Source organism: Lissotriton helveticus, chromosome 7 (assembly GCF_964261635.1).
Source record: "Lissotriton helveticus chromosome 7, aLisHel1.1, whole genome shotgun sequence".
In the NCBI taxonomy this organism is placed as follows: domain Eukaryota; kingdom Metazoa; phylum Chordata; class Amphibia; order Caudata; family Salamandridae; genus Lissotriton; species Lissotriton helveticus.
In genome coordinates this window covers 26,379,363-26,402,860 of record NC_136068.1, presented here as the reverse complement: position 1 = coordinate 26,402,860, position 23,498 = coordinate 26,379,363, and the positions used below count along the sequence as shown (strand labels likewise).

At 45.7% G+C, this 23,498-nt stretch overlaps 1 protein-coding gene across 1 annotated transcript in view; it reads right to left on the bottom strand.

The window, feature by feature from the left end:
• The window catches only part of LOC144768899 (cell adhesion molecule CEACAM8-like), a 132,511-nt gene that overhangs the window by 11,334 nt on the left and 97,679 nt on the right, over window positions 1–23,498 (bottom strand). Inside the window, exons 5-8 of the mRNA XM_078652912.1 lie at window positions 15,501–15,776; window positions 15,145–15,405; window positions 1,609–1,749; window positions 1,053–1,141 (exon numbers count right to left, since the gene is read on the bottom strand). Of these exons, the coding sequence (XP_078509038.1) occupies window positions 1,053–1,141; window positions 1,609–1,749; window positions 15,145–15,405; window positions 15,501–15,776 (767 nt within the window). The remainder of the gene's footprint in view (window positions 1–1,052; window positions 1,142–1,608; window positions 1,750–15,144; window positions 15,406–15,500; window positions 15,777–23,498) is intronic.

Below are 23,498 nucleotides of genomic sequence, written 5' to 3'. Positions count from 1 at the left end.
AACTTCACCCAGGCCTAGTGGTGAAGCCTCACAGGTGACCTCAACTTGATCTTAGGTCCCGGTCTATTGCACCTATGGTGCTTTTTGACCTAAAAAATTAAAAAATATATATTTCCATTTGAATCATTTTTGTGTCATTTTACTTAATACATTTTTCTTAATTTCTAGAATTTAGTTGTGAGTTTTTTTTAGTTTTTTTTTACTTTGTACCTTTTTTGATACTGCTACCTAATTTTCATATTTCTTCTACATTTACCCTGGCTTCTCTGTGCCATAACGTGGGGGGGCGAGACCAGAATTATTTAGTATACCTTGACCTGACAAGACTGTGAACTTCTTACTCAGATAAAGCTCAAACCCCCCATCTAATAACCCATGTCCTTATGCTAATCATCCAATTTTGAGCAGTCTTCCTCAGAGGAGGTTTCCTTGGTGGGGACCCCTTTGTTTCCAGGATTGGTTTGCAGCGCTAAGTCAATCCACAGTGGCGGCATATACACTAATCTTTTTACAGTATACAATCTGCCAACATATGTTTCATAAAGTGATAGGAATGACCCTCCCCAACACATATTATCTTATGGAGACTATGTATGTGGGCACTAAAAATGTATGTAGAGAGGTGTATTGCCAGCATCATGTAGGCTCAAGAGCCAGGCAAGGGTTGCACCCTCCTGCTCACTGCAGGGAGCTACTCTACTTTAATTATAATTAAATGTACTAAAGAGGTAACAAAGGACCCCCTAATGAAGGAAGGAAGATTTCCTTCAGCATCTTCAGTTGACAGTAGCCACTCACAGACTGTCACAGCAGGCCACCTCAGGGGTCACTCCAGAGGGTTGGTGTCAGTTTATGTGGCAGACATAGCTAACTGTCTAGTATGCATCAGGGCTCCACCCAAGCCCTCAGTCTGTGCTCTTAATGAACAGAGCAGAAGGCCTATGCATGTTTCTCCATACAGTATGAAAACTGAAAACAAAAACAATATGAATACCATGGATTTGTTACTATGAGACATTATTTACTTGACTTCATCACTAGCTGCTACTCACCGCTGACTGTTCTTGTCGCTCTTTTCTCGTGTTCTCATACTGGGTATCAGCGTCTTTAATAACGCTGGGATTCTGGTACACGTTTTCATCTGAGGCAAAGAGTGATGGAATCATTACTGTTGTGTCACATATGCAGAGTATATAGTATATAATGTGGAGAAGTGTGGCTCAATGGTTAGAGAAGGCAGACCTTGATGCAGAGCTCTGGCCAGGGACCAGGGTTCGATTCCCGCCTCGGTGGGTCTCCGGCTCATTAATTCCCCTGACTGGATATTCTCGCCTCAGTGCCTGTTCTGATTATGGGTCCCACGCTGCAACTCTGGGCAATAGCTTGCTTAGTCTCCACAACGGCCCCAAAAGCGCTGGGATGCCTGGCTGCACCTGGGGGGTGCCCAGGAGTGGACATTTCCCAGGGAAGCCAGGAAGGGTTCCTAAGCGGTATACGGACAGCGCCGGGACACCTCCGGTGGAGGTAGCTGTGCGCTCTACAAATTCCGACATTTACATTTACATAATATGCAGAGAGATAAAATAAGGGTCATGTTATGGACTTTACCTTTATTTGTGTCCTTCAGTTTCAAACGTCTCTCATAATGAACCACAATCACTGCCACAATGACCACAGCACCGAGGAGAACTCCACAGGCCACGCCCAGGGTGGTCTTCCAGCAGGAGTCCGGGGTGGGGCAAGGGCTGCCTGTAGGAGGAAGCAGAATGAAAGCAGCCAGTAAATGTTTTTCGATTATATACACTTGGTCTAAGAACATGCAGTGGGGCTGTAACAATTTTTAGAGTGGCGGTGCTGGCCAATAATGTCATTTCAATAAGTCCTAGGGCTTGATTGCGAGTTTGACGGTGCGGGAGAAGGGCGACACTTCACTGCGCCGCACTGCCAAATGCGACTGCCGGTCGGCTGCCAGATTACACATTGCCTTGTAGTCTGGAAGGTGGTCCTCTGGCGTTCCCACAGCAATGCCTTTTAAAAAGGCACCGCAAGGGGAATGTCAAAGCCCGTTCCTGCACGGCATGGATTGTGAAGTCCATGCCTTGCAGGAATGGGGTGAATGCACACAGCGAGGCACAGCATGGGCCCCCTGCAAGCATCCCTAGAGCCTGAGGCACCAGGAGGCCCAGTAGGGCCCCTTTGTTCCCTCACCGCCACTCTTTCTAATGTGGTCTCACCACCGTGATTAGGGTCACAGTGAGGAAACTTGTAATATGCTTGGCAGGACACAGAAGCACGGCCAAACATATTATTCCGGCCTCAAGAATGCCGCACCAGCACCAGGGTTCGTGGGTTCCTGGCTGCTGAGCGAATCTCTAATGGTCCGACTGCTGTACTCATAATAAGGCGGTTAGACCACTGGTGAGGCAGTCCTCGACTGCCACCGCACCTCCATCACAAGTTTGACGGTCTTATGGACTGCCACACTCATAATTAGGCCCTTAGGGGTTCTGATATAAGAGTGTGTGTACTAAAGGGACACACATGAGCAAGAGAATATGGGTATTGCGAAGATTTGAGTGGCACATTTTGAAATACATTTTCATAAATGTATGACTAAATTGTCTAGTAAAGTCAGTGGGCCCGATTCACAGAACTAACTTAAGACAACATCCTAAACTTACTACCATTTTGGTATTCACAGAAGGCACTTAGGGTCCGATGTAGGTAATCCCAGATTACCGATTCTTAAATACCGAATCATACCGATTCGGTATTTAAGAACAGGTAAATGGAATGTAGGAAATTTTACCGAAAAAAATACCGAATCGGTAAGTTTTGGTAATTACCGAATCGGTAATTGCCATTCATTCCTATGGGCCTGGAGGCCCATAGGAATGAATGCCAAAAGGGGGAAACATTGAAGGGTGGCAGGTGTCACTTTGACACCCTGCTGCACCCCTCAATTGTGTATGGGTGCACATGTTGCAGACAGACACAACATGGCACTGTTGGAAAAGCAAAAAAAAAAGATTTTTCCAAGATTTTCATTATTTACCACCAACTTGTAGTCGGTGGTAAATAACGAATCCTAAAAGGGGAAAAGCACTCATTTGAGTGCTCCCTACATAGCAAAATCGGTAATTTACCAATTCGGTATTTTAAGGAATCTGTAATTTACAGATTTCTTAAAATACCGATTCGGTAAATTACCGAATCAGTAAAATGCCCACCTACATCTCATTTTCCAAATATCGGTCGGTAACGGCCAAAATTACCGAATTTCGGCCGTTACCGACCGGTATTTGCCTACCTACATCTGGCCCTTACTCATTTTGGTATTCACAGAAGGCACTTACTCACTTCGGTATTCACAGAAGTTATGAGTCCTAACTTTAGGACTCCTAAATGCCTTCTGTGAATACCAAAAGTCTTAAAGTTAGGATTTTTCTCAGTATAGGAGTAGTAAAGTTAGGACTCCTTACTTAGGAGTCCTCCATGGTATCACACACATTTGTTCTCCTTTCTGTATCTCATAAGCACCTCCTGACAGTGAGACAGTCAGCGATACAGTTCTTTCATCCGGGACCATTTTCTATCCTGCAATAGTAAAATTTCATCTTGGCTGCTTGTCCTCTCAACATCAAAGCTTTGAGTATTGGATTATGATCAGTATTCAAAATCACCTTAAACATAGACATTATACCTGGTCCAGCAATAGCTCCTTTTACATCCTTACACACATTATTCATCTTCACCCCACACATATGGATTCTCCTTCATTAGCAAGTCTCCTTCTCCAAATATATATATATTTTTTATAAAGTGTTAATCCTTAAGTTGATAAGTTGTCTAACCTGATCTGTTGGTAAATATAAGTTTGTGAAGTTCTTACCATCTTTCAACATCAAAACCATTTTTTTCCTGCTAGAACAGAGTCTGTTGTAGTATTATCATTGTCAGACTCCTATTGGATTATCTTGTGATAACTGCAGCATCCAGCATAACCAATCAACAAGCATGGATCATTATGATAATGACTATGGGACACTTAGTAACTCTATAACAAACATAATTTAGAAGCAAGTCAATATGTTGTGTAATGGCCGGTTGGACTACATTTCCCAACATCTAGCATGGCCAGGCATTAGTGACCAATACACATACAAGGATGAAGACAATGGGAAACATATTATACCTATGACACACCCTCAACCCTATAAACTAACGTTGATCCTATTGAAAGAATATCTTACAAAATATCCTTTAGTGTCACCTTAAATTACAAGTTCTAAATGACAAGGAAAATGCAGGTATTTAGGGCCATTTCAATGTAGTATGAGAAAGGCAGACAAGCTACATATCCGAGCAGTTAATGATGACATCAGTGTGTAATTGAATTCTGAAAGAGAGGGAATCACCAATGGTGAATGAGGAATACTGAAGGGAGCCCGGACACTGCCACCGAATGGAGGAGGGAGACATTGAACGTGGACTAAGCAACTAGACCAGTGTCTTCTTTGTTGCATCACCGGAGAAGCGTTTCGCAAAGTCTGCTGCAGCTCCAAAGATCATTGATTTCGCCGCGCGGCCGTCAGGAGTGCACGCATCGCATCCACGTTGTCGCATCTCATCAAAGACGCAATTTTTTCACATCGCACCGGATCGTTGCATCGCATCGAGGTGCCAACTTCTCGCATTGCACAGGATCACAGTAAGAAACCGATGCATCACCACCTCTCTGATAAGGAACCGACGCATCACCTCCCCTGCACTGCAGAGGGAACCGATGTATCACCTCCCCCAAAGAAAGGAACCAATGGATTACCTTCCCTGCGACCCTTTTGTTTGTTTTGGTGACGCATCCAAGGTACTTTGAGAGTAAAGTGTTGCATTTACCACCTACATTGAACTAAGCTATTTCTACCATTTTAAAGTCATATTTTTATTACAGTATTGTGGATCTTTGTTGTTTTGTCTTGTGTTAGGTCCAGTAAAGATTACTTATTTTTCTAAACTGCCGTGGTGTCCTTTTGTAGTGTTTTCACTGTATTACTGTATGTGCTTTACACACTGCCTCTGAGATAAGCCTGTCTGCACGTGCCAATCTGCCAAGGGGGTGAGCAGGGGTTATTCAGGAGTGTATCCCCCTTTACCTGACTAGAAACAAGGGTCCCAATGTAGACAAATGTGTATACCATTGCCAACTAGAGACCCCTATTTCTGACAAGGTGTATAAAAAATATTTATTCAGGCAGTTCAGTATTTCTGATTCCTATCAAATTTTCTCGAGACATACCTGAGTTGCCTTGGAATAGCCCTGAAGAAGATCTCATTGTATTGGAGTCACCCCATCAGAGATCGAAGCAAGTAGGCTTAAACGCGGAGTACCTTGGTGACATTTATATGAGCTTTTAATCAACATAATTCAATCTGACAACAACTCAATTATCGAACACTGAGAATACATCTGTATAGGACAATAATATGTGAACTCTTTTTCAGTATACAAATGCATATTGTGGAATTCATGTACATTTAATATATGTCATGCATCGATTAATTGGGTATGTGGGATCAAATAGGTGTCTGTGATATTTTGTTTGTGTTTCTCAAACAATTGTCCATAATTTACAAATTTGTTTTTTATCTATATTTGATGTTTTTTTCAAGTTATATATCAATTATCTCTGGTATTGTTTTAAGGATTGTAATTAACTGTTATCATAAATACATTGTACCAACAAGATGAGTACATTCTGCATGTTGCTCTCCAATATGAATCAATTTGTAATGTATGGTGAGTGAGAATGCAGCATATTTTAATGCCTATGGGAGAAAGGCACTCAGCTTTTTCTACTGGTCACATGACTCCTTCAGTGACCATCAGGTCTAAAAAAACGTTCACTTTAGTTCTTATGACCACAGGAATTCTCCTAACCCTGCGCCCAAAAGGCAAGGCTCTATTTTGCAATAGAATTGTGTGAAAATATTCCTTAGCCAAACCTAGCCTGTCCTCAAATACCTTTCCACATTTCTGAAAATCTCATCCCTTGATCAGTTGCTCAGATTTTATTATACATTACTAGTCACATTTATGCATCCATCCTAAATTGATTGGCTACTCTAAGACACAGAAGGGGCAATTCACAAAGTTATACTTACACATGAGTACATCTACACATGTAGGTTTACTCTACTTTTGCCAATTCACCATTTACGGCAGTAAATTGACTACAAAGTGAACAATTACAAGTCTAAACACCAAAAATTCAGGGGATTGAGCCATATTTACAAGTATAAGCTTACTATTACAACCTAACTTTATACATGAAGGATGAGGTTTCTGTCTGCCACCGGGGTGGAAATCTCTCTTTGGTGTTGTATAGGAAAATGTTTTTTAAAATATTCTAATGTTAAATGTTAATGATAATGGAAGTTATATATTATTTTAAATGTAGAATAATCAGGGCCACTGGAATTATGTGGCTGCAGAGGTACAAAGCATGTGGCAGGGTTGAGTAAAGTTTGCGGTAAGACAAGGCAACATTAAGCAGCACATTTTGTCATAGTCGTACTTCATTTTCTCATAATTGTTAAACTTAGTAACACTCTGTGACCATTAGTTACACCTCATTAGTTACAGTTTAACACCCAAATATAGCAATATAACAACAGAAAGGTGATCAGCCCAGCTTTGCAAAGGGCTTCCTTCCACTGCGTGGTAACATGTGCTGTCACATTTTTGGTAACTTTTGAACCATTTGAGATATAAACAAAATAGTTTTTTGTTAAAATCTCCAGTGTGTGGCTGATGTTGCCTTATGTGGCAAAGGCGGCACATCTATAATTATGTGAAAACTGCCATGGCTTCACAATCGTGTACCTGTGACCCTGAGAATATTATAAAGAAAATATTACAGTATTAATAAGCTAAAGTCACAAATGTAATTATTTTGAAAATATTGGAAATCAATATATTTTTTTAAAGATTACATTTAAAAAACGCTAAGGTAATATCAGCATTATTTTTTAGGGGAAGTTGTTGCAGTTCCAGTGGTTGGCCATGTGTGGTGATGAACTTTAAACCAGCTGTGAGCTGTGTTAGGTTTGAAATTTCCATCCCTGCAACGCACTTGTTTCATGCTATATTAGGTCAGCAGTGTGTGGCTAAATAGATGCCATTTGTATTCACGTTATGCAACCCATAGAGTTATCCCCCTAATGTGCAGCCTTCAGTTAGTGAGTGTGACTCCATTTTGCATTTTCTACCTCATAACAGGCTGCTTAGACTGTGCCTGAACTAGGCCCTATTACTCGTATTGCTTGCCCCAGCAGAACACTGTATTTCATTATTATTTTCTCTTCTGTCAAGGCTGTTTCTCGACTTGTTAAAGAATAGGCTATTCTGCCCTCGTAGTTTCTGCTCCCACATTAGGAGATGCTGAGACCCAGCACCGTAGCCTTGAATCCCTAATAACATGTACCCGTCTGGTTAGCTCATCCTACTGTTCCTCTTTGTTCATGTTTGGCCCAGGCCCGTAGTTTCCATTGTGGACGTGGTTGGAGGCTTCTCGAGAGGAATGATTAGTCACTGCAGATTGTTGGGGAGCCAGTCCCTCGGCAGACATCCTAGGGTGCAGGTCAAGATGGTATTGCTAATAAAAATAAAGATGTAAGTTTGTAACTGAGGGAAGCCAAACGTGAGCTCAGTGCCCATTACTATGAACAAAGGGAAAAGGTCTTCCGAAAACAATCACAAAAAGTATACGAAGAGAGTAACTCCACAGGGAAATTTTTAGCCTGGCAAGTAAAAGAGCAGGCGGCCTCAAATATGATTACTTCCTTAAAAGACCCTGCCACTCATATTGATACATTCGTTCAGGCTGAAATAAATTCTATTATGCTTCAACACTATGACAGAATTTATACTACAAAACACATTATCGATCATCAAAATCTATCTGATTTCTTAGGGCGACACGAAATTCCAAATCTATCTTTAGAAGATCAACTGCACATGCAAAAATCATTTTCGAAGGTAGAATTGGAAGCAGTGGTAAAAGACCTCCCATTAGGTAAGGCTTGTGGCCCCGATGGCCTCCCTTCAGAGTTTTTTAAAAGTTTTCTTTAGCTCTTTTAGTGATTTATTTCTGTCATTATTAAACTCAATGCTTGAAGGAGGGCAAATTCCCGAATCCTTCCATGAAGGTACAGTCATTAGTTTTCCGAAAAAGGGGAAAGAACCCAAAGATCCGAACTCATATAGGCCAATTACCTTACTAAACTCAGATTACCAAATTACCACCAAATTGCTTTCACTTCGATAATTTTATGGCGGAGCTGATCCATCCCGACCAAAACGGTTTCATTATAGGTAGACAATTATTTACAAACACACACTTTTTAGTTGAGGCATTAGATTATTTTGAATCACGTGGGATACAGGCCTTGGTTCTATTATTGGACGCAGAGAAAGCTTTCGATTTGGTGGTATGGGACACCCTTTTTTTTATTTTAAGTAAGTTTGCTATTTCACAACATATTATTAATTTGATAAAGAATTTGTACACGGGTGCTAGAGCAAACATAATTATAAGCAAATCATCAGCAGGCTCAATAGTAGTACAACGAGGCACTAAGCAAGGTTGCCCCTTGTCACCTATTCTTTTTGCTTATTTTATTGAACCACTCGCTGTTGCCATTAGGAATTGTCTTCAAATCACTCCACCAGTTACTGCCATGGTCAAGATCAAACTCTATGCAGATGATATTATGTTACTAATTAAACCCGATCTTACATCACAGACATACATTCTCAACATTTTTGAAGAGTTAGAAGCCCTAGGAGGCTATCGAATTAATAAAAAAAAGACAGAAATATTGGTTTGTGGGGGTGCAGACCCAGTTCTACACATAGATTTACAAGGCTGTATCAATTCAAAACCGAAAAGATACTTGGGGATCCTGCTCTCTTCTACTATCCTGGACTTATATACACTTAATTTTGTTCCTTTAATTTAAAAAGTCCACTTAATGTTCGCTCGTTGGGACCCTTTGCCGTTATCTATTCTTGGCCGAATTGCTTTGATTAAAATGTCAATCCTTCCTCTTTTTAATTTCTTATTTTCATCAATTCCAGTTTATTTGCCTGGTTCTTTTTTTCAAAAATAGAATCTATGTTCTCCACATTCATTTGGGCGAAAAAAACGCCTAGAATAGACTTACGGACTCTAACTGCAGAAATTGAATATGGAGATCTTTCTTTACCAAATTTGAAAGATTATTATTACGCATACTTTGCGCAGTACCTAGAGAGATTTAAAAACATAAAACCAGGTACCGGGTTTTTTATTAAAAAAATGTTGATTTAATATGTTTAGAAATCCAGATTCCATCCCCTTTGCTTGTGCCAAAATCACCCAAATTTGTCCGTTACAGGACCTTAAATTGGTTTTTTAAACGGCGCGATGCTATGCATAAGAGATATTCGCTCCCTCCTTTTCATTTAACAACTCCTTTAATTGGCACTTTTTCTTTTTCAAGGATTAAGATTGATCCCATTGTTATAGAAAACTGGGGTCAGGCAGGTTTTAAAACGTTATCTGATTTTCTGGGGAATGGGACCTGTTTCACTGTTAATGATATGATACGTCTGATCTCTGGCAATTTTCTGTTAATCGGGTCCTATATTAACTTGATCTACCCTACTTTGACGCAATTAGACCCCAGCACTATCACTAATAATTCCTCTCCATTAGCTTTAGATCTCTTTGTTAACGATCTGGGGAAGAAACCTGGGGCATGGAAACAGTGCCTGATACAGAGTCGGGAGGATGAGTTGACTTCTAAAGCTATTCGTAAATGGTATACACAGGAAAACCTAGCACTATCAACTGAAATATGGAAAACTATTAATCAGTTTAATTTCTTTGTACTGCGTGGCGCCAATTGGCGTCGAATGCTTTCTTTTAGCAAATGGCTGCTATATCGTACACCAGTAATCATTGCCAAAATGTATAACAATGCATCTGCTATTTGTTTTAGACATTGCAACTGCGAGCAGGCCAATTGGTCTCATATAATGGCGTATTGTCCTAAAATCAAGTCTTTTTGGGAAGAAATCTTCGTTTTTCTAATAACTTATTATATGTTATTAATTCCATGTAATGCAAAAATTTTATTATTTGGATATGATCCTGAATGTACATTTATAAGCTATTTGGCAAAATTGATTTACATTATAATGGCCGTTGCTAGATCTTTATTATTACAGAACTGGCTTTCAACACAAGTTCCGACATTTCAGGAATGGTTTGAGAAAATGAAAAGGGTTAGGAAAAGTGAACAATTATATGCTAAAAGAGTCGGGGGTATAAAAAAGTTCGATCAAATTTGGGGGTGTTATTTTGAGTAAATTGTTACATATTGGGTTAAATTGAAAATGAATGCAATTGTACTTTTTTATGAAATCTTTACTTTATTATATATACTGTATAATACTGAATACAACTTCAATAAAAAAAATTTGGGAGGAAAAAAAAGATGTAAGTTTGTATTCTCTACTGTGTGACTGACTCTTCATTTTTGGGAAGGCAATAGCAGATGGTCGTAAGTAACCCGGGTGACCCCTAAGGGCCACTTCCTTCAGCTGGAGTACATTTAGAACTTTAATGGGTCTCCTTTGGCTGCAATAACTGTAGAAGGGCAGTATGAGAATAGAAAGAGGCCTATGTTTTTGTGGGAGTGCATGCCCCTCCCTAAATCCCTCCCTAACCTTATCTAACCTCATCCTTAGTCCTCTCTTTTAATGAGTATACCCTATTTTCTATCGACTCCTAGCTGTCTCTCCCAAATTTACTGCGGGAATCTCCACAATTAGGGTAGAGATCTCCTCACAGATAAGATAGAAGAGGTGGTGACATCCCCATGTAGGTATATTACTGCCAGTTTGAAGTATGTTGGAAGTGCTCTTGTAGTAGTACTAAATGAACTACAAAATACAGCTCTGAATACCATGCATAGAGTTTCTCTATCACTACTCAGTCCTAAAACTGTCTTGCACAAGTAATAAGTCCATATCTCTCTCCATAGTGTGCCCATTATAACATTTGTCCCTCTCAGGGTAGTGAAGCACCAGAGAAGGTGAGGTTGTCTGTAAGATAAGCAAGATCATGTAGCTAATCTAAGCAAGTCCTATCAATGAGGGTTGGTAAAGTGCAACTACTCACCCGTGAGGGTCTCAAGGTGCTGGGGGACGGCTCCGTTGTGTGCTGGTGTCACCCGAAGGCCAGGTCTTGAGTTCTTTCCTTTAACTGGGTCAATGTGGGAGATTGCCGGAGATGGAGGGGGATGGTGTTCCAGGCTTTGGCTGTGAGGTTGGAGAAGACCTTTCCTCTTCTTCTTGTCCTGCACATACATGTGAATGTGGCCAGTGAGAGCTGGGCTGATCTGAAGTGTCTTTTGGGTGCATGGAAGAAGATGCAGGTGTTCAGGTATGCAGGTCCGATGTTGTGAAGGGCCTTGTATGCATGGGTGAGGAGTTTGAAGGTTATTCTTCTTTTGACTGGAAGCCATTGGAAATCACGGAGGTGTTGGATGATGTGACTGCAAACGGGGATGCAGAGGATCAGTATGGCTGTGGCGTTCTGGACAGTCTGGAGCTGGTGAAGGAGTTTCTTGTTGATTCTGGCGTAGACAGCATTGCCGTAGTCCAGTCTGATGCTGATAAGTGTATGCGTGACAGTTTTTCTGGATTTGGTTGTGATCCATCAAAAGGTCTTTCAAAGCATGTGGAGGGTATTGAAGCAGGTGAAGGAGACAGCATTGATCTGGCGGTTCATTGTGAGCGATGAGTCTAGTACGATGCCGAGGTTTTGTGGGTGGTCCATCTGGGTCGGGGGAATTGCGATGGCAGAGGGCCACTAACAGTCATTCCATGCAGATGGGGTAGTGCCAAGGATGAGGAATTCTGTCTTTTCTGAGTTCAGTCTCAGGCAGCTGTTCTTCATCCAAGTAGCAACTGCTTTCATCATTTCCTGCCGGTCGTGTCTGGTGATATTGGGTACATTGGGAAGGGAGAGGATCTGCTGGGTGTCGTCGGCATATGAGAAGATATTGAACCCATCATTCCTGATCATGGTTGCCAGGGGAGCATGTAGATGTTGAAGAGGGTGTGGCTGAGCGAGGAGCCCTTGGGCACTACCCAGTAGGTCTCTGTCAGTACTGAGAGGTAGGGAGGGAGGCTGACCAACTGAGTTCTGCCGGTGAGTAAGGAGCAGATCCATTCAAAGGCCTTGATGCAGATGCTGGTGTCGTGGAGTCTGTGGCTAGGGTGTGGTGGGAGACAGTGTTGAATGCAGCCGAGAGGTCCAGGAGGATGAGTGCTGCCATTTTGCCCTGGTCGAGGAGGTAGCAGATGTTTTCGGTGGCGGTGAAGCTTTGGAATGGAATGGTGGAGGCAGTCGCTCTAGGTTCTGCAGGAGAGGAAGGAGGTCGTTCATTCCAGAGCTTTGTCTCGGATTTCTGCATTGTGGAGGCGTGTGCATAGGCAGACCGTGTCAAAGGCCGCTGAGAGGTCCAGGAGGATGGGAACTGCTGTTTCACCATTGTCCAGCAGGGTCCTGAAGTCATCGGAGCCGGCAATAAGGGCAGTTTCGGTACTGTGGCTGCTGTGGAACCTTGACTGGGATGGGTCCAGGATGTAGTTCTCCTCGAGGTAGCTGGTCAGTTGTCTGTTGACGATCTTCTCGATGACCTTCACCGGGAATGGGAGCAGGAGATGGGCTGGAAGTCCATGAGGCCTCTCAGATCCGCCTTGGGTTTCTTGAGTAAGGCTTTGATCTCTGCGTGCATCCAGCTCTCTGCGAAGGTCGCAGTCTCGAAGGAGATGTTGATGACTTTGTGGAGATGGAGTGCAATGGTGGCACTAGCTTAGTTGAAGATGTGGTGTGGGCACGGGTCTGACGGAGAGCCGGAGTGGATGGTGTTCATGATTTTGATGGTGTAGTTGTCGTTCATGTTGGTCCAGGTGAGCATGGGGTCGATGCGGATGGTGGCCGGGGGGTCCGAAGTGTCGTTGGCTGTCAAGGGGGTCAGGTTGTTCAAACTGTTGTGGATGTCTGAGATCTTGCGGTGGAAGAAGGTGGCAAGGGAGTCGCACAGGTCTTGCGATGGTGGGATGTCATTGGTGTTGGAGCTGGGGTCGGGGAGTTCCTTCACGATATTGAAGAGCTCTTTGCTGTTGTTTGGGTTGTTGTTGAGTTGGTCCTTGAAGGAGGCCCTTTTGGCGGTTCTGATGAGGTAATGGTGTCTGCGGATGGCGTTATTGTGGGCCTCATGGCTGTCAGGTGTCTGTACGGGCTGCCATTTGTTCTCTAGTTTCTGGCAGATCTGCTTGGAGGCCTGGAGGTCTGAGGTGAACCAGCAGGCTTTCTTTTCAATGTGTCTGTTGGAGTGTTTCTTGATCGTGGCAAGAGTTTTGGTGCAATCGTCGATCCATTGCCTGAAGTCGCTGGCGGTGCTGTCGGTGTCGGTAGGGTCGGCGGGTGGGCTCCGGGTGAGGGTGGTGTTAAGCTGGACATCAGTGACTTTGCTCTAGCTGTGGCAGCATATCTGTTGAGTGCGGTGGTGCGTGGTGGGTTTCCAGAAGGTGAAGTGGATGCTACGATGGTCAGTCCAGTGGAGTTTGGTGTTGGGATTGAAAGAGATGTGGGAGCTTGCGGAAAAGATGGGGTCGAGCGTGTGGCAGCAGAGTGGGTGGGCGTTGTGATGAGCTGTCTGAGTCTAAGGTTAGCGAGGTTGTCGATCATGATGGTGAAGTTGGTGCCGTTGGTATTCTAGAGGTGGAAGTTCAGATCTCCAGGCAGGATGTAGTCTGTGGAGGCCAGTGCGTGCATGCTGACGAAGTCGGCGATGGAGTCACTGAACTGAGGCCAGGGTCCGGGGGTCTGTAAACAAGCATTCCTCTGAGGGTGGTGTTGGGGTCCTTGTGGATCTGGAAGTGCAGGTGTTTGGCGGCGCTGAGGGTGTCGTCGGTACTGGTAGAAACCCTGAGGGTGTTCTTGTGGATGATAGCGATTCCACCTCCAGGATGGCTATGGCGATGTCGGGCACAGAGGAGACGTTCATACAAGTCTCTGTCAGGAAGGTGACGTCTGGGTTGGATGTTTCGATCAGATCCGAGAGTTCGGCGGCGTGTTTGCGTACGGAGCGGGTGTTGAGTAGGATGTATCTGAGTTGGTTGCGTCCATTCTCGGCGGGTGGTTTGGTGGCTCGGAGGCTGGTGAAGCTGCAGTTCTGGCAGGAGAAGGGTCCTTGGGTGTGCTTCGGGGTGGCCAGGAAGCAGGTGTGTGATCGTCCGATGTTGAGTGCCTGGAGGGTGCTTGTATCATAGGGGCAGGTGCAGACGGGCTTGCCTTAGGCACAGCGGCTGCCTTAAGAAGGGGAGATGGGAGGGAGGAGCAGCTGGGAGGGGGAGAGGGACGAATTGGTGTGCGGGGGCGGGGCCGCAGGATACGTAGCGATGGGAGGGGAGAGCGGAGACAGGCGGAAAAAACGCAGGGCACAATACAAGCTAAAAATGGAAAAAGAACAATACAACAAAATCAAGCAGAAGGGGGGAAAACTAAATTACACTGGCAATGAAGGAACAGAAGAAAAAACAGAAGGCAGACAATAAAAAAAGGGGGACAGGGGGCAAAACGAAGTTACACTGGCAATGAAGGTACAGAAGAAAAAACAGAAGGCAGACTGAAATAGGGGCACAGGGGCAAAACGAAATTACACTGGCAACGAAGGTACAGAAGAAAAAACAGAAGGCAGGCAGTCAATCATAAGGGGCACACAGAAACTTACGGTTCCCCACTGGCCACCAGGGATGAGGTGCAGGTGGTAGCCTGCGGGTGGAGGAGGGCCTCGAACTCGAAGCAACAGCAATGGTAGGGAGCAAGATACACAGGCACAACAGGTGGTGCTGTGCAGCATGGGGAGCGACATGTCTGAGTCCGGGTCAAGGGTCGCTCCCCCACAAAGCTATTCCATCCCAAGCTGTATAATGTCACTGGCGGATAGTGGAGGGCGGCTCCGACTGTGTTAAATTCACATCTTCAATCTCAGAAGTGGTCTATTTATTCCTGGACTACTTACCATTTGCAGTTATAAAGACAGAAGCCTCCACAGACAGGCCGGTGACTGTGTTCTCAGCCACACATGTGTAGTTCCCATCATCTTGTGAAGACACCTTCTCAATGGTGTATGTGCTACCAGGTCTCTTTAGATCAGTACCATTGAGAAGCCACTGGTACTCTGGTGCTGGGAAGGACCCCGCAGTGCAGGCGAAAGAAAGTTTTGTCCCCACTTGTAACCACTGAGTACCTGGTGGATCAATCTTCACGTCCTCTGGTCCATCTGTAATGGCACAAAGAGAGGGTCTGTGAACTGTGAGTGTCTTTACCAGAGAAAGGGATGGGAGACAGGAAAGAGAGGACTCTGGGGCTACTCACAGGCGATAGTAAGTGTCTGGGGGTCACTCATTTTGCTGCTGACAGAGTTCAGGGCCTGGCACTGGTAGATCCACGAATCCCCGCGGGATATGTTGAACAGGGTAAGAGTTCTGTTGTTTGGAGACTGAATTATATTTCCAGGTAGAGCCGAAGTGCTATTAAAGTGCCAGAGGATTGTAACAGCCGCGGTGGAGGTGTCACAGGCTATCTCTGCAGGACCCCGGTTCTCCACTAGCTGTGAGCTGATATATTTCACTGTGGGTTTAGTCACCGGCTCTGCAACCAGAATAAAGAGACAGGGTTATATTTTGAGAAGTGTATTATGCATCTCCTTTAGGATAGATCAGGAAAAGGAATGGTAAAGGGCAATAGAAAGACAACACTTCCCAGGGATTTCCACCACTCTCACATGGGTCCAGCACTTTATTAAATGGATTCAATTATATATTATGGGTGCCTTAATCCCAAGAGACGCTTCCTGTCCTTGTTGGAAACAGACAACAGGAATGAGCCTTAGGTGAATGACACTAAAGCCTCATTAAAGCCCTGCTCTTTCACATCTCTTGCTACCTGGCCCAAACTAATGCATATATTGAGAGCCGGAGGGACCCAGGAATTCAAACACCCTGTCCAAGAGTGAACCCACCATTCACTGTTCACAGCCCAGGTAAAGCTGCTTTGCTGCACACCTTAACAGGTTGTCCTTGAAGACTGACATAAGGACATCAGACCATTAACAGCACAATAACACCCTCAAGCCTGACATTACAGCTCTAACCAAGCATTCTCCAGGAGCATGTTGTGCTGCCTTTGATCACAACACTTTACCCAAGGACATAAACAACTAGAAAGTATGAGGAGAAGAAGTAAACTGAGTGTGGTCGTCACACAATTCCGCAGAAATCAATGGTTTTGCTATCCACTTCATTCACATTTTCTGGAGGTGAAGGAGGTGACAGTTCTATGCTGTAGTTGTCCTCTGCCCACCTCAGTGCAGTGTAAGCTGCTTTTAGAATCAGGAGAGGATCAATATAAAATATATATTATTTTTTTTGTTAAATGTTTAGAAGCCGCGTGGCATTAGGAGAGCCAGTATGAGAGTTACCGTCAGTCAAGGCATCGGGGAGCTTTTTTACAAGGGGATTGCGTCACAGGAATGCAGATTTTACTGACATTCCTGTTCTATATTTGCAAAGTGGCGATAAGCTTTGTAAATATGGTACCCTTCCACATAGTTTTCTGTGTGAAAGGGGAATGCAATGGGTGCTGCTGTGGAAGTTTCCCTGCAACTCTCATTAACTTTTTGACTCTTCCCCAGATTTACAAGGACATGTACGTCTGAGGGAGCGCCATGCAATAGCAGGAGTTAGAATGGTGTGAGGAGAAATACCTTTATTTTTCCTCGTTTCTGCTTTTTCTATGTGTGCTGCATTCTGCACCACACACAGAAAGAGCAAAATGCCATAAATGATTGTTTATGTACAGGAAGGCGTCTCTTCCTGCATATAAACAAACATTAAATAATGGCAATTTGCTAACTCAATGTGTGCTGCAGAATGCACCACACATAGAAGTAACTAACCACCATTATGGATTGTTTATGTGCAGGAAGGTAGCCCTTCGTGCACATAAACAATCATTCCATACAACGCAGGCACACTTGCACTATGGCGCAAGGGTGTCTGTGTTGTCCCTAGGCAGCTATTTTAAGATCTAGCACTAGGGAAAACACAGGAGTGCACAATATTGTTGTAAAAGGAGCACATCCCTGCATTTTGGAAATGATGGAGAGTAACGCTGCAAAACTTGCTGCAGCTCCATGTTCTGCCATTTCCTCGTATATATGGGTTACAAGAGTATGCAGTTTTAGTATGGCGTGTTTGAGGATTGGCAAACAATGACTTGACTTCTGATCCAATCCTGATGTGAAAGCTTGCATTTAGAACTCAGAGGAGTATTCAATGTTATTCTGAAGAAGAGGTGGTGGGGTCTAATGTAGAAGCTTACAGGGAGCCTCCCAGAACTGTGAGACACTTCACCTCTTTCCTGCTGCAGTGGCTAGGGATATCTGCTGCATGCCAGGGTTGTGTGAGTACAGACAGTGTCTAGGGAGATCTGCTGCATGCCAGGGTTGTGTGAGTGCAGACAGTGTCTAGGGAGGTCGGCTGCATGCCAGGGTTGTGTGAGTGCAGACAGTGTCTAGGGAGATCTGCTGCATGCCAGGGTTGTGTGAGTGCAGACAGTGTCTAGGGAGGTCTGCTGCATGCCTGAGATGTGTGAGTGCAGACAGTGTCTAGGGAGGTCTGCTGCATGCCAGGGTTGTGTGAGTGCAGACAGTGTTTAGGGAGATATGCTGCATGCCTGGGTTGTGTAAGTACAGACAGTGTCTAGGAAGGTCTGCTGCATGCCAGGGTTGTGTGAGTCCAGACAGTGTCTAGGGAGATCTGCTGCATGCCAGGATTGTGTGAGTGCCGACAGTGTCTAGGGAGATCTGCTGCATGCCTGGGTTTGTGTGAGTGCAGACAGTGTCTAGGGAGATCAGCTGCATGCCTGGGTTGTGTGAGTACAGACAGTGTCTAGGGAGATCTGCTGCATGCCAGGGTTGTGTGAGTGCAGACAGTGTCTAGGGAGATCTGCTGCATGCCAGGGTTGTGTGAGTGCAGACAGTGTCTAGGGAGGTCTGCTGCATGCCTGGGTTGTGTGAGTGCAGACAGTGTTTAGGGAGATATGCTGCATGCCTGGGTTGTGTAAGTACAGACAGTGTCTAGGAAGGTCTGCTGCATGCCAGGGTTGTGTGAGTGCAGTGTCTAGAGAGATCTGCTGCATGCCTGAGATGTGTGAGTGCAGACAGTGTCTAGGGAGATCTGCTGCAGGCCAGGGTTGTGTGAGTGCAGACAGTGTTTAGGGAGATATGCTGCATGCCTGGGTTGTGTAAGTACAGACAGTGTCTAGGAAGGTCTGCTGCATGCCAGGGTTGTGTGAGTGCAGTGTCTAGAGAGATCTGCTGCATGCCTGAGATGTGTGAGTGCAGACAGTGTCTAGGGAGATCCGCTGCATGCCAGGGTTGTGTGAGTGCAGACAGTGTCTAGGGAGATCTGCTGCATGCCAGGGTTGTGTGAGTGCAGACAGTGTCTAGGGAGGTCTGCTGCATGCCTGAGATGTGTGAGTGCAGACAGTGTCTAGGGAGGTCTGCTGCATGCCAGGGTTGTGTGAGTGCAGACAGTGTCTAGAGAGATCTGCTGCATGCCTGAGATGTGTGAGTGCAGACAGTGTCTAGGGATATCTGCTGCAGGCCAGGGTTGTGTGAGTGCAGACAGTGTTTAGGGAGATCTGCTGCATGCCTGGGTTGTGTAAGTACAGACAGTGTCTAGGAAGGTCTGCTGCATGCCTGGGTTGTGTAAGTACAGACAGTGTCTAGGGAGGTCTGCTGCATGCCAGGGTTGTGTGAGTGCAAACAGTGTCTAGAGAGATCTGCTGCATGCCTGAGATGTGTGAGTGCAGACAGTGTCTAGGGATATCTGCTGCAGGCCAGGGTTGTGTGAGTGCAGACAGTGTCTAGAGAGATCTGCTGCATGCCTGAGATGTGTGAGTGCAGACAGTGTCTAGGGATATCTGCTGCAGGCCAGGGTTGTGTGAGTGCAGACAGTGTTTAGGGAGATCTGCTGCATGCCTGGGTTGTGTAAGTACAGACAGTGTCTAGGAAGGTCTGCTGCATGCTAGGGTTGTGTGAGTGCAGACAGTGTCTAGGGAGATCTGCTGCATGCCAGGGTTGTGTGAGTCCAGACAGTGTCTAGGGAGATCTGCTGCATGCCAGGATTGTGTGAGTGCCGACAGTGTCTAGGGAGATCTGCTGCATGCCTGGGTTTGTGTGAGTGCAGACAGTGTCTATGGAGATCAGCTGCATGCCTGGGTTGTGTGAGTACAGACAGTGTCTAGGGAGATCTGCTGCATGCCAGGGTTGTGTGAGTGCAGACAGTGTCTAGGGAGATCTGCTGCATGCCAGGGTTGTGTGAGTGCAGACAGTGTCTAGGGAGGTCTGCTGCATGCCTGAGATGTGTGAGTGCAGACAGTGTCTAGGGAGGTCTGCTGCATGCCAGGGTTGTGTGAGTGCAGTGTCTAGAGAGATCTGCTGCATGCCTGAGATGTGTGAGTGCAGACGGTGTCTAGGGAGATCTGCTGCATGCCAGGGTTGTGTGAGTGCAGACAGTGTCTAGGGAGATCTGCTGCATGCCAGGGTTGTGTGAGTGCAGACAGTGTCTAGGGAGGTCTGCTGCATGCCTGAGATGTGTGAGTGCAGACAGTGTCTAGGGAGGTCTGCTGCATGCCAGGGTTGTGTGAGTGCAGACAGTGTCTAGAGAGATCTGCTGCATGCCTGAGATGTGTGAGTGCAGACAGTGTCTAGGGATATCTGCTGCATGCCAGGGTTGTGTGAGTGCAGACAGTGTTTAGGGAGATCTGCTGCATGCCTGGGTTGTGTAAGTACAGACAGTGTCTAGGGAGGTCTGCTGCATGCCAGGGTTGTGTGAGTGCCGACAGTGTCTAGGGAGATCTGCTGCATGCCTGGGTTTGTGTGAGTGCAGACAGTGTCTAGGGAGATCAGCTGCATGCCTGGGTTGGGTGAGTACTGACAGTGTCTAGGGAGATCTGCTGCATGCCAGAGTTGTGTGAGTGCAGACAGTGTCTAGGGAGGTCTGCTGCATGCCTGAGATGTGTGAGTGCAGACAGTGTCTAGGGAGGTCTGCTGCATGCCAGGGTTGTGTGAGTGCAGTGTCTAGAGAGATCTGCTGCATGCCTGAGATGTGTGAGTGCAGACAGTGTCTGGGGAGATCTGCTGCATGCCAGGGTTGTGTGAGTGCAGACAGTGTCTAGGGAGATCTGTTGCATGCCAGGGTTGTGTGAGTGCAGACAGTGTCTAGGGAGGTCTGCTGCATGCCTGAGATGTGTGAGTGCAGAGGGCGTCTAGGGAGGGCTGCTGCATGCCAGGGTTGTGTGAGTGCAGACAGTGTCTAGAGAGATCTGCTGCATGCCTGAGATGTGTGAGTGCAGACAGTGTCTAGGGAGATCTGCTGCATGCCAGGGTTGTGTGACTGCAGACAGTGTTTAGGGAGATCTGCTGCATGCCTGGGTTGTGTGAGTACAGACAGTGTCTAGGGAGGTCTGCTGCATGCCAGGGTTGTGTGAGTGCAGACAGTGTCTAGGGAGATCTGCTGCATGCCAGGGTTGTGTGAGTGCAGACAGTGTCTAGGGAGGTCTGCTGCATGCCTGAGATGTGTGAGTGCAGACAGTGTCTAGGGAGGTCTGCTGCATGCCAGGGTTGTGTGAGTGCAGTGTCTAGAGAGATCTGCTGCATGCCTGAGATGTGTGAGTGCAGACAGTGTCTAGGGAGATCTGCTGCATGCCAGGGTTGTGTGAGTGCAGACAGTGTCTAGAGAGATCTGCTGCATGCCTGAGATGTGTGAGTGCAGACAGTGTCTAGGGAGATCTGCTGCATGCCAGGGTTGTGTGAGTGCAGACAGTGTCTAGGGAGATCTGCTGCATGCCTGGGTTGTGTGAGTGCAGACAGTGTCTGGGGAGATCTGCTGCATGCCAGGGTTGTGTGAGTGCAGACAGTGTCTAGGGAGATCTGTTGCATGCCAGGGTTGTGTGAGTGCAGACAGTGTCTAGAGAGATCTGCTGCATGCCTGAGATGTGTGAGTGCAGACAGTGTCTAGGGATATCTGCTGCATGCCAGGGTTGTGTGAGTGCAGACAGTGTTTAGGGAGATCTGCTGCATGCCTGGGTTGTGTAAGTACAGGCAGTGTCTAGGGAGGTCTGCTGCATGCCAGGGTTGTGTGAGTCCAGACAGTGTCTAGGGAGATCTGCTGCATGCCAGGATTGTGTGAGTGCCGACAGTGTCTAGGGAGATCTGCTGCATGCCTGGGTTTGTGTGAGTGCAGACAGTGTCTAGGGAGATCAGCTGCATGCCTGGGTTGTGTGAGTACAGACAGTGTCTAGGGAGATCTGCTGCATGCCAGGGTTGTGTGAGTGCAGACAGTGTCTAGGGAAATCTGCTGCATGCCAGAGTTGTGTGAGTGCAGACAGTGTCTAGGGAGATCTGCTGCATGCCTGATTTGTGTGAGTACAGACAGTGTCTAGGGAGGTCTGCTGCATGCCAGGGTTGTGTGAGTGCAGGCAGTGTCTAGGGAGATCTGCTGCATGCCAGGGTTGTGTGAGTGCAGACAGTGTCTAGGGAGATCTGCTGCATGCCTGGGTTGGGTGAGTGCAGACAGTGTCTAGGGAGGTCTGCTGCATGCCTGGGTTGTGTGAGTGCAGACAGTGTCTAGGGAGATAAGCTGCATGCCACGTTTGTTTGAGTACAGGCAGTGTCCAAGGAGGCTGTGCTGTTTAATTCTAAGGAGCTGTGGGCGCACCATGTGACAGGTTTGTGTGATAAGAAGAGGGTTCTGAAGTTGACTCTGGCATTAATGATGAGTTAGTTTATAAGTGTGGAGTTTTCATGGAGGTGGTGGCAGGGAGTTAGAGAGAGAAGAACATGGGGATGTTTCGTCTCTCTTGAAAACAGTATTTGGGCAAGAATTGTGTGCTAACAGAGAAGAAGGTCTAAGGGTTGTGTCAGTGGAGTCAGTCTACAAATTCCTGATGATGTTCCCTGAAATTACCCTGGAGCTCAGTGCTGGATGGGCCATTCCTTTCATTTTGGTATTTCCCAAATAATCTGTAGCCTGGTGGACATATTTTATTGTTAACTCAGATGTACATTCCAAATGTGTAAGACCAATGACTAGATGAAAATATTTGTTTATGTTTCCCTTTTTGTGATATGAGTGGTCCTTTGCACGGTACTGCACATGCTTAGGTCTTTCAGGAGCATGTAAATAATGTGTACATGGGCTTACTGGGGAGTTACCACATATTTTTGTGAAGAGTGATGACAGTGTAATCCAAGGACAACCCTTTACACACCATACTAGGAATGTGGCCCCCCGTGCACATTTTATCTTCAAGCTCAGGGAAGCTCCGGAGGGAGGGTGGAGAAACAAGGGCTACATGAAGATCGTGTGAATTACACGGTGCACATCTGAGGACAACTGTGAACAAACCAAGGATCAAGGTATAAAGGACAAACCTAAAGAATAAAGTATGTATGAAAAAAGAAACATTATTTCAACACCACATGTGAGACAGTGTTAGTGCAACCGTGCAGCCATGGAACCTCAAGAATCTAATACCACAAATGCTCATTTTCATTCAAAGGGGAGGTCTTAAAGCCCCTCCCACTCTACACCCTCACACAGTGGGTATGGATTTTTTTTGTATTTTTGGGTAGATTTCTGGTAAAGATTGAGATCTTCAGACAAAATATCGAAGTTAAAATATCATCACACCAAGATATTGTCTTCAACATATCGTAATATGGAAATATATCACCTGCAAGAATATTTTTGTCAAGAATATCGATTTTAAGGTAAGTAATATCCATTTAAAAAAAATCAAAGTCATTAATATTGTGTACAAAAATATATTAATTACAATCGACGAGAGTCCCACCGGCAAATGGAATGGAATGGAATGAAATGGAAACCCACCGACTAGTAGGTGGTGGTTCAATTTGACAAATTTGGATGCGCACGCACATGAGGCGGCCGTAAACATCCATTTCTCCATTGCGGCTGGAAAAGGGTTGCTGCACAACCTGCATTAGATAAACAGATATTTTCACACATCCCTGCACTGTGTGGCAGACACCATGCAGTGCCTGCCACACGGTGCAGGGATTTTGAGGCGGCACGCCCCATAGCGGAGGATCTGGGGCAAGTGGCCCTGCAGGAGGCCCCCAAAGTCGCTTACCACCTGCCTTTTCATGGCGGGCGGCGCCGTCATGAAAGGGTAGACGGAAAGTGACATCTTAATCCTGGCGGCAGAGCCGATGCTGGCTCCACTGTCATTTTAGAATTACAATTCTGCCCACCATCTCGACACAAGCGGAGCAGAATACGC